At 38.7% G+C, this 16,772-nt stretch overlaps 1 protein-coding gene across 7 annotated transcripts in view; it reads left to right on the top strand.

Annotated features, from left to right (window-relative positions):
- SLC39A12 (solute carrier family 39 member 12) overlaps positions 1-16,772 on the top strand; it is an 84,337-nt gene that overhangs the window by 52,504 nt on the left and 15,061 nt on the right. For all 7 annotated transcript variants that reach the window (XM_027559830.1, XM_027559829.1, XM_027559826.1 and 4 more), the window contains 2 exons: positions 2,434-2,592; positions 4,347-4,534. In XM_027559830.1, coding sequence (XP_027415631.1) covers positions 2,434-2,592; positions 4,347-4,534 — 347 coding nt within the window. The remainder of the gene's footprint in view (positions 1-2,433; positions 2,593-4,346; positions 4,535-16,772) is intronic.

The following is a 16,772-nucleotide window of genomic DNA, read 5'->3' as shown; positions in this document are numbered from 1 at the left end:
AATCCAAATTTGATTACCCAACCGCCATTTTTGCCAGGGACATATTGAATTAACTTCAAATATTTGATTCCTTGTTTTTTATTACCTCATTGGTAGAGCTCAGGATGTGAAGGTCTATCCACAGTCTGATTTAAATAAACAAAAAGCAACATGATACCATATCCAATCCATGTATCACCATGGAAAACCTCTGATAAGTCAGAAATGTGGAACTCAGTATGACTGCCAGATTCCTAGGAAAGGGAAAATATTGAATGTTATCAATAGTTCTATAGTGAGTACATTGACTTGTCAATGCATGCTTGTCTTATCTTCCATTGAATAATGTTGCAATTGTCTTAACCAGTATGTACATTGTGTTCCTTATAGCTTATATGCAAATATGTATATTTGCCTGTAGCTTGTTACATGGTCATGATCTGACATTTATAACCCCACATCAGTGATAATAAAATAATAGGCTACAAAAATAGGTTGGACTGTTTCTTGGCAGAGTATAAATTGGGTAAAGATTTTTCCATCTGAATATATGCTATTAATATCAAAACTGTATGTAGGCATATGCACAGAAATTGGGAATCACAATTTATTTGTATGCTACAACATTGTCAAATGCACTACTTTCGATTGCTTTTCTTTTTTTTTCCACAAAGAAAAGCTTTACTTCTGAATATTGGCAGGAACAGCTCAAGTGACCTGTTTGCATTATTAGGTTCAGAGAGCTTCCAGGCAATGCCAATAACAACTCTCTCTAATTCAGTAATTTGATATTTATTCTGTATTTTTCTGACCTTTGCCTAAAATCTTCTCGTTTTTACTAAGGAAGAAAATGGATTATGAAACCACAAGAACGATAGAACTGAGTCTCACAGAGATGATTCTAAATAAAGAATGATTTTGAAAAGTGAAATACTTGGGATGTCTTTACAACACAGTCAGTGCACTTACCTCCTGGCCAGTTGTCTGGGCTAGTATGCTGTTTACTGAAGTTCTTTTTTTCACAGTGTGGGCTATGAAATGTTACATCATATTCCCCCAATAAAATAACAAATCATATTATAATATAGTCCCTCCACCACCTCAGATCCAATAACAGAAATGAGATGATTTCTCCCTATTTTTATGGGTGTCCAATTGTTAGAATATTGTGTGCGGTTCTAATAGTAACAATAGCAACCCCTCAAACCTGTCACACAATTTATATCAACTGACTAATTAATTTTTAGACTACAGCAATTGATTTTAATGACTCTTCTTATCAAGTAGTATACCTAGGTAGTTCACTGTCATGATATGTGTTTATCCCTGAAGTACTTTTTGTACTTGTTAATGCTTCCACCCCAAATAGTAATATACAATTTCAGGTTTCTGAAAGCAGAAATTCTGTCTGTTAAAAACTTGAGCCGAATTAATGATCTAATTATTTCATTAATTAAATCCATATGGTCCGGTTTATTTCTTTGGCTGTCTCCTTAATCAGATAATGTATACGATATAATAGAATCCCAAGAAGACAGCTTCTCTCTACTTTATTGGGCATCTAGTTGGTCTACTGCTGCTAAGTCGCTTCAGTCGTGTCCGACTCTGTGCGACCCCATAGACGGCAGCCCACCAGGCTCCCCCGTCCCTGAGATTCTCCAGGCAAGAACACTGGAGTGGGTTGCCATTTCCTTCTCCAATGCATGAAAGTGAAAAGTGAAAGTGAAGTTGCTCAGTCAGGTCTGACTCTTAGCGACCCTATGGACTGCAGCCTACCAGGCTCCTCTGTCCATGAGATTTTCCAGGCAAGAGTACTGGAGTGATCTAGTGCTGAATTATTTTTCTGAAAGACAAAACATTCCAAAGCTAACTTTGGAATCACAAGTGTTGGCAGCGGTTCTATCACAGTCACATTTAGGGAGTGAAGGGGCAGTGGGGGGTTCTTAGCACCAACCAGAAAGGGGGATGATCACAGAGGGGCATGAGGTTAACAGTTGACTCCAGCAGATTGACACGAGGAACAGTCTGATTCAGGGGCCAGTTTTGGAAAATAGACTCCATTTTAACGACATTCTGCCCAGAAGGTCTTAAATTATTTAAAAATGCTTTACAAAAGATTTATGTGGAAAGGTCATTGAACGTATTTTGAAAAGTTATCGCAGTATTACTTTTATTTTCTTCTTTTGGCACACCTGAGTAGGGAGATAGAAGAGCAAATATAGTTTATTTCCTAATTACTTGAATGCATTAGAAAAGCAGCGACCATACCTGCAAGAGTGCCATATTGCATCTCTAGTCCTGACTTATTTTGAAAGCTGAAACAAAGTAGAGTTACTTAATCTGATGCGATTTAAGAATGTCAAGGATGGAAGGGAAAATTGGTTGTAATCGAAGGATTTCATGAACTGTGTTGTGCTCTGTTAATACTTCTCACACCTTTATTTTGTTCTTTAGGCAAAACCATTAGCTTGCTAGCAATAATGATTCTGGTTGGGGACAGCCTGCATAATTTTGCAGATGGCCTAGTAATAGGAGCAGCCTTCTCATCTTCATCCGAGGCGGGAGTGACCACGACCATTGCTATCTTGTGTCATGAAATTCCCCATGAAATGGGTAAGTCAGAGTAGAATCACTGCCTCCTTGTTGAGAAAATCCTAATATATTTCCTGCCATGATTTACTAGCCTTCTTTTTCCAACACATAATTGAAAGATGAATACTTCCCATTCATAATTTATTTAAACCATCAAAAGCAGAGAAGAAGGAAGAAAATTCCTGTACCTCGAGATAGAATTCAATTAAGCTCCTTTATATTTCTTGGAGCCAGAAGTGACTCTTTTTGGATTCTGGAGAATTCTCTATAGCAGAGAGACTTTCAGAGAAACCTCCTTTTGAAGAATATCAGCAAAAACTTCCAAATTTGCATATGAAATGTGGGGAAAACATTAAGAGGGGAATTGGATCCATTATGTTAGCAAACAGGCCAATGAGATAAAATAACATTTAAATGAAAGCCAAACCATGGTTTCATCAACCTGATTTATACAAAATGTCTAAAGCCAAGCGTAACATTGAAATGACAGGCATGTGGTAGCAGATGCACAAAAGACTCTCTTTCTGGATAATCTTAATAACCCGTGTAATTAAAATCCTGCCTCCCAGAAACCAAGAAGAGATGGAGTAGACATTTCTGAAAGAGGTCCAGAAAGAGGAGAGCCTGGTTCCAGATACACGTGTGCCCTTGAGAGAGGGCTCTTCTTGGTAGTCACTTTCTCATCTCACTTTCATGTTTATATTGTCCACTTGGGCCACCCCTGACCTCTTGGGTTCTGTGTCTGTTGCCCAAAGTCCTGTCACTGATCATCACTGACTATTCCTCTCTAAGGAGTTTATCCAAGGTCCTTCCTGAATCCATCAAAACTTATGGTCTGGGAGCCATGTCTGGTCTTGTTTTGACTACTGTGATAAAAACCAATAGAGGTGGGTGACAGTCTGTGATAGGCCAACAAGGATGTCTTAAGAGCTGTTCATAAGATTAATTATGCAATAGAACTAGGAAAACTGAGTTCCCAGGCTGCCTCTTATTTGTTTAATTATTGAAGTACAGTTGATTTATAATATTGTGTTCATTTCCGTTGTACAGCACAGTGACTCAACTATACACATATATACATTCTTTTTAATATTTTTATTCATTATGTGTCTTTATTGAATTTCATCTTCTTCTTAATTCCCCAAAACTAAGAAATAGAGCCTCTCAGATTAAAAGATCATCCTTCTTTTGGAGGAAAAGTGTGGAGAGAATAAGGTCATTTTTCTCTAGTCACTGAGGCAGTAAAACATTTTCTAAAGGAAAAATGTGTTTTCCTAACCAATTTTTGCAATAATTTAAAAATCTCCTATTAAGTCATCATTTTCTCTTTCCCCACAAAAGGTCCTGCATAAGTTAAAAGAAAAAGAAAAACCCACATAATGTTTACTACCTTGGGATTTTGCCTGGCAAGTTTCCAGCTAAAAAGATTTAGAAATCCCAGGGTAGCAAGTCCTTTATTTTGCATTTGTCTAAGTTGAAAATGTCTTAGGACATTAGGAAGTAAAGAGTATGTCACACTTCTCTCTGTATATACTACCTCCTGGAACAGTAAAAGGAATAGAACTTTTGAAATGCAGCTTCCTAAAGTATAAAGAGTTGTGCTATAAATTCTTAAGAAATATAGGAAAGTGTTTTTTTAACCATTCAATTTTACTTATAAAATCAACCCCAATTGCTGAAATTTAAAACAGGTTTCATAATAAAATAGCACAGGACTCGAACAAAGGCATCATTGGTTAAATGATAATTCTGTTTTCTTTTCTCTTAAATTTCAGGAGACTTTGCTGTGCTTCTAAGCTCTGGACTTCCGGTTAAGATTGCCATCCTGATGAATTTTATAAGTGCTTTAACTGCCTTCATAGGACTATATATTGGCCTCTCAGTATCAACGGATCCATGTATTCAAAACTGGATCTTAACAGTTACTGCCGGGATGTTCTTATATTTATCCTTGGTGGAAATGGTAAGGTTTGTGGTTTTTCTGTTTTGTTTTTCCAAACACTAAAAATGTAAAACAGAGAAAAAGACAAAATGGAAGGATCAAGGGTGAAACTTGATTCTTATAGAAGAAGACTATAGATAACAACATAAAGGACTAAAAAAGTATTCTGTGTAAACCAAAAAAAGTAAGCAGGCAGAAGAAATATAATTTGAGATTCAGAAAATACTGACATTCTTTAAGTCAATTTAAGTGGAATGAATGAAACCTTTCTAATTCTCCAAAAGGCAACATCAGTTCATTCTGCTCCAGCTTTGCATCTGTAGAAGATGCCTAAACTTCCAACTAAAGAACAAAAAGTTTTTTTAAATACCCAGCCATTTTGTTTATACATTAGCAAATATTGGGTTGGCTAAAAAAAGTTTGTTTGGGTTTTCCCGTACCGACATCTTGGCCAACCCAATATTTCAGCTGACTTTGTCATTAAGTTAAGAACTGTTTGGCTTAATGAAACAACCCTATTTTTTAAAAAATGATTGAAGTTTTAATTGCTAAAGCACTATCATGCTGGTGAAATGAGAAAGATTATTATGTATTGCATCTCTAAATTTGCAATACATTTTTCCTGAAGAAGTTCTTGCTGACACCAATGTTTAATTCAATCATCATTTTTCATCCTCTGTAATCTTATGAAGGAATTGAACCTGGGAAATTTCACATTCTTGCCTCTAAAATTCTAATCTCTACAAGATAAACCTGTTTTTTAAGGTCACCTTCTATTAGACTTGCTTACAACTTACATGTCTTGAGAGTCATAATGATTATCCTGTCTCATGGGTGAGAATAAGGCAAATAAAAATGGCATAAACTAACAAAAGAAATATTTAAGGCTTAAAATCAATAGAAAGCCAATCTGATCAGAAATAAAATATGTGATTACACATATCCTGGAGCTGAAAAGTAAAATAAACAATCTTGAAGGTCATGTTTAGAATAGGACCATTGGGATTGACTAGTGAATCCAACAATTGTCCTGGAAGTAAGTAAACAGAATATTTCATAAGGAAAAAAAGTCTGGAGGGCAGAAACTGGACTGATATGACCAGAACAGTGCATTCTATAAGCAGAATTCAAGAAGGGGACTCATCAAGGTAAACTATCATCTTCAACCCCACTGTAGGGACTTCCCTGGTGGTCCAGTGGTAGGACTTCATGCTTCCCTGCAGGGCAGGGGTGGAGAGGGTTGGGTTTGACCTCTGGTTGGAGAACTAAGATCCTGCATTCTGCATGCAGCATGGCATGGCCAAAATAAATGTGGACTTAAAAAATATTCACAACCTGAAAGCTGAAAGTTACGTTTTCATCGGTGGGAATTTTTAGGACTTCAAGCCTGGGAGACAGCATCTCAAGTAAGCCTAAGAGAGCTGCTCCAAGGAGGTGAAGGGAGGGGTCAGCTTATAAAGAAGTTTTGCAACAAAGGGCAGGTAGTCTGAACATCCAAAGATTTTTGTAAATTGAAACCAGATATCTCAAGTTAAGGATATGGAAGTATTCCTCCTTTCTTTTTTTTTTTTTAATTTTATTTTATTTTTAAACTTTACATAATTGTATTAGTTTTGCCAAATATCAAAATGAATCTGCCACAGGTATACATGTGTTCCCCATCCTGAACCCTCCTCCCTCCTCTCTCCCCATACCATCCCTCTGGGTCGTCCCAGTGCACTAGCCCCAAGCATCCAGTATCGTGTATCAAACCTGGACTGGCATCTCGTTTCATACATGATATTTTACCCTTTCAAAAAGAATTCAGCATTTTTCTGTGCATGGGAAGATGAAAGAATCTGGGCTCAATGAAATCATTCCTTTGATAAGCACCTCAGCTATCGGGAGCCAGTATCCTGTGCTTTCACACCCTGAGTTCCCTCAGGGCTCACTGTAGGGAGTGGCTGCAGTCTGACGGCTGCTAGATGCAGATATTCTTTCCTTCCTGAGTTCTCTCAGGGCTCACCAGCTCACATTGGAGGGTGGCAATCACTGATGAAGGTGTGACATCCTTTATTTACTGATATGGCAGGAAACATACTATTTCTCACAAACAAACAAACAAACCACTTAAATGCTTCTGACTCTTTGATATTTTTTCTTAATTTTTATGAGATTCAAAAAGTAAGGTAAACACCAAAATGTACTTCCATGTTTGGGAATGTTCCTACATATTATCTGTGATACTCAGGAAATTTCCTACTCATATAGTGAAGATAGTCATAAGTACTATAGCGGATTCTATCCATCTTTTCTGAACCCCAATCCCCAACCTGCAATCAATGTTATCAAATTGTACCATTCTCCCAGTTCAAGGAATCTGAATGTCTAGCCTTGTGTGACTTAGAAAACACATGGCCACTAATCACTGAATGTTGTGACTTGCTTTCTGTTTAAAATGTCTGCAGATCCATCTTTAAGTTCATTCTCAAGCCTCCTGATTTTCAGCTTTGTATTTCTAATTCCTTTCCTCTTTTTGAGTTCATCAAGGGGCAATTTCTATATTACTTAAAGTTGATTTTTTATCTTAATATGGTCTGAATCTCTCTTCAAGTATGATGGATGTGTATGTATGAAATCAGTCTTTTCTCTTTGTCTCCCAAAATTGACCTGAGAAGATTATCAGGAACCATTTGAGCCCGAAGCTAAATACATCCTTTTCCCCTCAAAGTTTTTCCTCCCAGTCTTGTAAGGATAAAGAATTGCTTGTAAGAAAACAGTGTGGTTGACATCCTATGAAATTCCAACTAGAAGAAATCCTGACCTTATTGCAAATTACTATTGGCCAAAGAAAAACTAGCATCCTGGCAAAAAGACAGGAAAGAAAATACTCTGAGTTTCCTGGGGCTACTTGCTATAATCCAGGTCGCCTGCTCTCACGGCCTTTTGAGTAACTTCTAAACAAATACAGCCCTTTCACATAGCGGCAAGTTTAACCGTTGTCGTACTCTGGGGCTGTGCCAAAGAAAATAATCTTGTCATTTCAAGGGAAGAAAACAAGGTTTCAAGACTGTACAACAGCAAAGAAAATAAATGACAGTAACTAAAGGGTAAGGAGGAATACTTTCATACCCTGGCTATTTACCAAACCTTGGAAATGTACCAGGCACCTTCTGAGCAGGGTTAATGTGAAAAGATTAGCTATATTTTTGCCTTGCTTATTTGTTTCAAAGTAATCAGCTGTGTTATTTCAAACTCCTAAAAAGAAAAGAACTCAAAAAATTGGGCCATTTGTTGGCAGTGATGCCAACAAAGCAGAAAGTCTTCACCAGGGCAGTCAGCCAGCCTAAAATTCTCCAAAGTGGTATTGCTTTATCCAAGCACACCAACTTCCAGTGACACTGAATGGTTTCTAAAGGAAATTAAGAATGAATGCAGCTCTGGGTGGCCAGAGGAAATTCATTCTCTGTTAGAAAGATCCATGTGGGTTTCCCCAAGCAGAGTCTAAGACAAAGGCCTCTGTGAAGGCCTCAATTCACTAGGGAGGTGATCTCAGGAAGCAGGAGGGAAGGACAGGTGGAGTGAAACAGAGAAGGATAAAAAGTCGGTAAGACAATAGGTTTTTATTAAGTTCAACGCTGCCACATGGCACCCTCTGCACAAGACCTTCTGAGGGTGCTTCTGTCCCTGTGGTTTATCTGTCCCGTAAGTAACCCCTCCACACACACTTCAGGTTATGGATGCCTGAGTGCCAAGGGCGTTTACTGGCAGTTCCATGCCATCACATGGATGGCAACAGAAGGAAGAATGTAGCATGGACCTGAAGCAAGGCTCGGTGCAGGATAGTTAATGCCCTCTTGGAACTGGTCTCTGCAGCAGTAGCTGGGGTGAGAGATGGGCTGAAAGAATATAAAATAGCACACATGTGCTGGCCATTAGCAGTTGACCCTCTCTGCCCCCCAAATATGTTTTGGTCTCCTTGACTTTAAAGTTACACCTACACCAAAGCCCCTGCATGGTGGTAGCCAGTCAAAAACTCCATAAAGAGTTAACCCAAGATAGTCAGTGGAAGCAATCTCTAAACCCTAATGGTCTTGAGGAAGTTTTGTGTTTTTTTTTTAACTTTTTAAAAAATCATTTCATTTATTTATTTTATTTTTAGGCTATGCCACATGGCATGTGGGGGCTTCCTTATTGGCTCAGTGTTGAGGTAAAGAATCTGCCTGCCAATGCAGGAGTCAAGGGTTCTATCCCAGGGTCAGGAAGATCCCCTGGAGAAGGAAATAGCAACCCACTCCAGTATTCTTGCCTAGGAAATCCCATGGACAGAGGAGCCTGTTGGGCTACAGTCCATGGGATCATAAAGAGTCAGACACGATTTAGCAACTAAATGACAACATGCTACGTGTGGGATCCTACTTCCCTAATCAGGGGTTGAACCCACGTCCCCTGCATTGAAAGCATGGAGTGTCAACCACTGGACCACCAGGGAAGTCCTGAGGCAATATTTGATGTTCATGGTCTCTGTTCTTCCAGCACCCGATCTTGATTCTCCCCACCTTCAGGCAGCTCTTCCGCTGATTTGGATTTCTTTCCTGGTAGGGACACCCAGGGCTTCCGTATAGGGATCTGCTTTGTTTCTGTCAGGCCATAGTTCCTGTGGTTGCCTCTTCACCATTGTCACTAGGTATGGAAGCACCAAGAGAGGCTCCAAGAAATTCTCAGGTCTCTAGATACAGTCCTTGCTGCCTCCATTGTGTAGCGGTCACCCTGACTCCACGTGGTGACCATTGACAATTCCTCCCACCAGCACAGTAACTTTTTCTCTATTAGTTGATCAGTCAGCATGAGGTGCTCAAGTGACCACATGGTAGTCGTAACTTCAAGTTCAGTGGAAGTGTTCCCTGGTGTATTCTCCTCAAGAATAAGGATCTCTGTTATCTGATGGTGCTAGAGTTTTCAGGAACAGGAAGCACAAATTCTACAAACAGAAAAGCTGGCAGTGATTGTATACCATTGTTCATGATTTTCCCTATTGTTTCTGCTCTTATTTCTCCCTTCTCCTCACTTTGCATTTAATTTTCTGATCAATTTCTGGCTTTACGAGGTGGAGTGATGTATCATTGATTTTAAATCTTTTCTTCTTTTCTAGTGTAAGCATTGAAAGCTGTAAATTTCCCTCTAAGCACTGCTTTGCTGAATCTCATGTACTTTATTTCATTTCAAATATTTATTTATTTGACTTCACCAGGTCTTAGTTGTGGCATGTGGGATCTTCAGTTGCAGCCTGTGGTTCTAGTTCCCTGACTAGGGATCAACTCCATTGGGAACATGGAGTCTTAGCCACTGTACCACGGGGGAAGTCCTCTCTTGTGTATTTTCATATGTTCTGTTTCCAGTGCAGATCATTTTGAAGTGTTTTTAAACATTCTAAACATCTCATAATTTTTCTTATTTGACCCATGTGTTATATGGAAGTATGTTGTCTCATTTCTCAATATTTGTAATTTAAAAACATGTCTTATAGTTAAATTTATTTTAATACTTGGTTAGTCAGAAGATATACTTTGTATTATTTTGCCCTTTGAAATGTTTTGAGACTTGCTTTATGGCCCAGAGTATGGTCTAACCTGGTAAATGGTCTCATATGCGCTTAAAAAGTACATGAGTGCAGCAGCTATTGGGTGTGGGTTTCTGTGAATGCCAGTTAAGTCAGGCTGGTTGATATTATTCATATTTTCAAATTCTGTATTAATTTTTTCTCCACTAGTTCTGTTTTATGCAAGGAGTTAGAATACAGGCCAATATTTATGGGTTTACTTATTTCTTAGTTCTGTCAATTGTGTTTCATGTACTTGAAGCTCTGTTACTAGACGCATCCATATATAGGGCTGTTATGTCTTCATGATTGAACTGATAATTTTATCATGATGAATGATTCCTCTTTGTTGCTGCTGCTGCTAAGTCACTTCAGTCGTGTTTGACTCTGTGCGACCCCATAGACGGCAGCCCACCAGGCTCCCCCGTCCCTGGGATTCTCCAGGCAAGAACACTGGAGTGGGTTGCCATTTCCTTCTCCAATGCATGAAAGTGAAAAGTGAAAGTGAAGTTGCTCAGTCGTGTCCGACTCTTAGCGACCCCATGGACTGCAGCCTACCAGGCTCCTCCATCCATGGGATTTTCCAGGCAAGAGTACTGGAGTGGGGTGCCTTTGCCTTCTCCATGATTCCTCTTTATGTTTAGTAAATTCCTTGTCTTGTAGTCTCCTTTGCCTGATGCCAATACAGTCACACCTGCTTTCCTGCTTACTATTTGCATAGAATATGGAAAGTAAGGGGTGGGGCTTTGATAGAGTATTTGAAGTGACGTAACAGAGAAATGTCTGATATAATCAGCAATGTCTGTGATTAATGTGTTAGCATCCATGTATCTCGTTTATCTAATTTCTATAAATCTTATTTATAACCAGATCTGTTGATTTGCTGTCTTTTTCGTACTCCCATCTTTGCTACAAAGGTTTCCTGAGATTTGTTCTTTATAATTATAATGGCTGCCCAAAGATACACATGTCCTAATCTTGGAAGCTTGTGAATATGTTATCTCACATGTCAAAAGAGACTATGCAGATGTGATTAAGGTTTAGAACCTGGAGATGGGGAGATTGCCCAGAGTTTCTCATAAAGATGGTGCACAAGTGCTCATTTCCATTTTGCACATTAATAACAATGATGATGAAAATGATACAATAGTTATAACTACATAAAAATATGTACAAGGATTCAAAACAGACTTGATGTTATTTGGCTTATAATGTGTAGATACTACACCAAAAATATGTAATTTTCAGAAAATTTTAGCTTCTTAAAATTTAAAAATAAAATTCCTGACAATTGTAATTATTAATTCATAGCCAAATCTTTTGTTGTTGTTGTTCAATCACTAAGTCATATCCAACTCTTAGTGACCCCAGGGACTGCAGCATGCCAGACTCCTCTGTCCTCCACCATATCCCAGAATTTGCTCAAGTTCATGTCCATTGAGTTGGTGATGCTATATAACCATCTCATCCCCTTCTCCTTCTGCTTTCAATCTTTCCCAACATCAGAGTCTTTTCCAATGAGTTGTCTCTTTGCAACAGGTGGCCAAAGTATTAGAGCTTAAGCATTAGTCCTTCCAACAAATATTCAGGGTTTATTTCCTATAGGATTGACTTGTTTGATCTCCTTGTAGTCCAAGGGACTCTTAAGAGTCTTCTTCAGCACCACAACTTGAAAGCATCAATTCTTCAGCACTTAGCCTTCTTTATGGTCCAACTCTCACATCCATTCATGACTACTAAAAATACCATAGCTTTGACTACACAGACCTTTGTTGGCTAAGTGATGTCTCTGCTTTTTAATATGCTGCCTAGGTTTGTCTTAGCTTTCCTTCTAAGGACCAAGCACTTTCTAATTTCATGGTTTTAGTTACTGTCCTCAGTGATTTTGGTACCCAAGAAAATAAAATTCGTCACTGTTTCCACCTTTCCCCCTCCCATTTGCCATGAAATGATGGGACCAAATGCCATGATCTTAATTTTCTGAATGTTTAAGTTTCAAGTCAGCTTTTTCACGGTCTTCTTTCTCCTTCATCAAGAAGTTCTTGAGTTCCTCTTCATTTTCCGCCATTAGAGTGGTATCATCTGTGCTATCTGAGGTTGTTAGACTAATTCAAATTAGCCAGGGTTGTTGTTGTTTAGTCGCTCAGTCATGTCCGACTCTCTGTGACCCCATAAACTGCAGCACACCAGGCTTCCCTGTCTTTCACCATCTCTGGGAGCTTGCTCAAACTCATGTCCATTGAGTCGGTGAGGCCATCCAACCATTCCATCCTCTGTTGTCCTCGTCTCCTCCTGCCTTCAATCTTTCCCAGCATCAAGGTCTTTTCTAATGAATCAGCTCTTCTCATCAGGTGGCCAAAATATTGGAGCTTCAACTTCATCTTCAGTCCTTTCAATAAGTATTCAGGATTGATTTCCTAAATATTTCAGTGTTAGACATGGGTTAACTATCTTGCTTTTAAAAAATAAGGTTTACAGTTTAAAAAAAACATACATAACATTTTGTCTTAATTACCCTGGATTATCTGGGTGGTCCAAATCTAACCACCAGTTCTTAAAGGTGGAAAGCCTTCCCCAGTTGTGGTCAAAGAGATGTGATGAAAAAAGATTCAGAGAGATATGAGGTTGCTAAATTTGAGGCTGGAGGAAGGGGACCAGCCAGGAGCCAAGGAATGTAGGCAGCCTCTAGAAACTGGAAAAGCCAAGGAGACAGATTCTCCTCTGAAGAATCCAAAATAGTTAAGCAACAAGTTACTGAACCTCAGGTCTGGCTGCTCAAAAATCAATACCTGAGAGACAGTTGTTGGTAGAAAGGAAAATTTCTTTTAATCAGAATGCTGGTAATCTATGGAGATGGTGGACTCAGTATCCCCAAACACCATCTGCAAAGATTCTGCTTAGCCATGAAAGTTTTTAAAGGAAAAAGGAAGTCAACACAGTTAATCACTGAGTTGAGGGGGTCAGAGTCATCACCATCCCTCACTGCATACAGGCTTGTCGGCTTCTGGTGATCTTTCTTTAGATGCTATTGTGTTCACACAGTTTGTTCATGAGATTACTGAAGTGGGAACAAGGGAAGAGATCTGGTCATCTGTTCATTACTTATTCTTCTTTTCTATTTCTTTCATCTACAGAAAGCACCAAGGAGTTAGGCAAGGTATTGTGTGATCATAAGATCTGATAGGGGTGCTTGAGCTGGAAATGAGTAGAACACAGGGGCACGTGATTGAAAAGTTAGTTACAATATAGTTTTGCTAATATAGTTTTACAATATAGTTTTGATGGGAAAGAAGGTTTCCTGCTGTGGGTGATTTCCACAAAGAACTGTTTACAAGTCTCCCCTGTCAGATATCATTCCATTTAGATGGGATTAGGGATGAAGGGCCATCTCCTATAACTATTTTATGCTGAGTAAGGGCATCAAGGACTTAATGTGAAAGATGTTGGCATGGGTTTGAAGCACCTCTTTGATGACAGTTTTAGCTGCCCATTTACATATATGAGCAGAACAAGCTGCAATTATTTTGATGCCCACAAAAATACAGATTGTTATGAGCAGTAGTGTTAATCCCATTCTCTTAAGGCCAGTTCTTGGAATACTGCTAACCATAGACTCATTTGTGCTCAAGATGGAGCAGCTTATATCACAGCTGCAGTCTGGTCATCATGCAGTTGGCGTTTCCCCTCTGGTGGCAGTTATAATACCTGTAAAACAACTCAGAAATGTATATTAGACACTGAATCTGTGACTTCGTTGTCCTAATCCTTAATTGCTTGAACCTGCTCTTTTGGGACCCAGGAAGGGCTGGGAGACATCAGCTTTTCTACAAACAAGAGACGAGAAACATGGAGGAGCCTTTTTACTTGGGGGAGGAGGGAGTGGAGACCACAGTGATCTGCTTGGTTCCAAACACATTGATTTTTCTGGCGTATAGTTGCTTTACAAGGTCGTGTTAGTTTCTGTGTACAGCAAAGTGAATCAGCTACACATATACATATATTCCCTCTTTCATGGATTTTCTTCCCATTCAGGTCACCAGAGAGCATTGAGTAGAGTTCCCTGAGCTATATAGTAGGTTCTTATATATTATCTATTTTATGTGCTCTGTTGTGTCCAACCCAGAGATTGAACCCGAGTCTCCTGTGTCTTCTGCATTGGCAGGCAGATTCTTTACCACTGAGCGCCTGGGAAGCCCTGTTTTATACATAGTATCAATAGTGTGTAATTGTCAATCCCGATCTCTGAATTCGCCTTGACCCCCTTTCCCCCTTGGTATCCATAAATTTGTTCTCTATATCTGTGTCTCTATTTCTGCTGTTACAGAACTGTAAGATAAATTTGTGTTTTAAACCAACAGGTTAGTGGTAATCTGTGGACAGTAGAAGTAGGAAGCTAATATATCCCTGTGCTGCTAACCTTGGTTTAGATGCTCTTGGGAACAAGAGGCAGCTGTGTAGGAGCTTCTCATTCTGTATGAGAACTGAAAATTCCTTCCATGAAAATTCCCAGAACTAAAAATTCAGGAAAACTTCTCATAGCTACCCTCTCTAAAATTAAAAAATCTCTCAAACAGAAGGAAAAGACAAGCCCCAAAAGTATTTTTTTTCAGATTTGAATAAGAGAGAATTTATTTTTCAACAATATGATTTTTATTTAAAGAATGAGTTAATTCATTTTGAAGAGCATTAAGTAGGTTATGCCAGGGAGAGATTTATTTTGGATCTGAAACAAGTTGCAGACCTTTAGGCATTTCCTAAGGTTTTAAATCCTGTAAAACTGTTTCCATAGCAATAAGCTCATAGAAATCTCAAGGGGCTATCACGATGGAGATGTCCCTAGAATGGAGATAACTGGACAGCTGCCCAGGATCCAATATGTTAATAGCATCCAAGCTGATAGTGGAGGAGATGTAACTCAGAGAAGGAGGTTCAGGAGAAGGATGTGCCTACCAAATTCATGCTAAAATGAAAGAAAACAAAACTCCTGTGCCCTCTCCCTGTATATCAAGGTGACTTTTTATTTATTTTATTTAGCTGTGATGGCTCTTAGTTGCAGTACCTGGGGTCTTCACTGAGTCATGTGTGCTCTCTGGCTGTGTGTGACATATGGGTTGTCTAGTTGTGGTGCTTGGGCTTAGTTGCTCCAAGGTTTATGGGAGCTTAGTTCCTCATCCAAGGATCACACCCACATCCCCTGCATTGCAAAGTGGATTCTTAACCACTGGATCACCAGACAGGTCCCCATCATGTTGAGTTAATTGAGAATAAACCTTATTTCCAGTCCTCTCCCTCCACCAGTCTTTCTTACTACGTATATCTCTGAGTTGCTTCCTCTTCCACTCCACAGCTGTTTTTTTTGTTTTTTGGGTTTTTTTTTTTCTTTCTTATCTTTTTTTAAAACTTCTTTTTTACTTACATAATAATGGGAGAGGAAACAGCAAGATTGTAGAGGAATCACTTAGAGCAATTGGCTTATCTACCCTCTTCTGGGAATTAACATCCTCCAAGTAATATCCCAGCCATCCTTTTGCCTGGAGCATTTTCCAATTACCAAATAATTTTCTTTGTTTGCAAAGCATGGTAAAGACTATTTTGAACTTGAACTTAAGAGCCTCTGTTTTGAAAATGTATCCAAACACAGAAAAATAAGCTCTACCTATGACACCCACTCAAAGAATAGGATTATTAGTAATCCAGAGGAAGAACATTCACTGGCTTCTCTACAGTTATTTTAGTTCAGTGAATAATAACAGCTTTGAGAGAGTGAATTGAGTAAAAAGAACATAAATTGGCTGACAAAACAGCTACCATCCTACCTAGGTTTTGCATCTTTTTAAAAATCAGGTGACCTGTGGCTCATCGGTAAAGAAGCTATCTGCATTGCATTGATCTGCATTGATCCCTGAGTCAGGAAGATCCCCTGGAGAAGGAAATGGCAACCCACTCCAGTATTCTTGCCTAGAAAATGCCATGGACAGAGCAGCCTGGTGGGCTACAGTCCATGGGGTCTATAAAGAGCTGGACATGACTTAGAGACTAAAAAAACAACAGTAATATTAAGCTCTTCCTACGCTTTGGGGTTGTTGATCCTATTCCCTGCTCCCCATTCTTTATCTTCCAATTTATTGCATTTAATTGAGTCTTCCTTTGTCAGGGGAATTTAAATAAATCCAGTGCAATTCAATCAGTAATCCATCACCACCAAGTTGGCACTAGTAGATGAGTCCTTTATCCAGAAAACTAGTAAGTTATTCTCACTTTGAAGTTTGCAATAGCCAGATGTAATGCCCTTTAAATAATATCCATCCATAAAAAACAGATATTTTGTTTGAAAAGACATAGAATTATCTTGATATGCACATTTGCTTTCAACAAATACTGTACTTGAAATCAATGAGTGTAACTGCCATCCTTTAAATCCATGACAAGCATTGAAAAGCCTTTTTAGGCAGCACAATGAATATAATTTAACATTCACAATGATTTCTTCACAAAGCAAGAAGTATGAATCATTCTTACCAACAGTTTTGAAAGATTTACATTCTCTTTCTGTAAAAATCAGTCAAACTCTACCCTTAGATATTTTCTACTGAGGAAATTATTAATAGACTAAACTTTGATGAATGCTGAGCTTTATAATTTTTAAAAAGTGACCACCAGAAATGTTTGTATTTTTTGCTC

This window comes from Bos indicus x Bos taurus, chromosome 13 (assembly GCF_003369695.1).
Source record: "Bos indicus x Bos taurus breed Angus x Brahman F1 hybrid chromosome 13, Bos_hybrid_MaternalHap_v2.0, whole genome shotgun sequence".
Taxonomy (NCBI): domain Eukaryota; kingdom Metazoa; phylum Chordata; class Mammalia; order Artiodactyla; family Bovidae; genus Bos; species Bos indicus x Bos taurus.
Note: the sequence above shows the minus strand (reverse complement) of the source record. Positions and strands in the feature narration are given on the sequence as shown.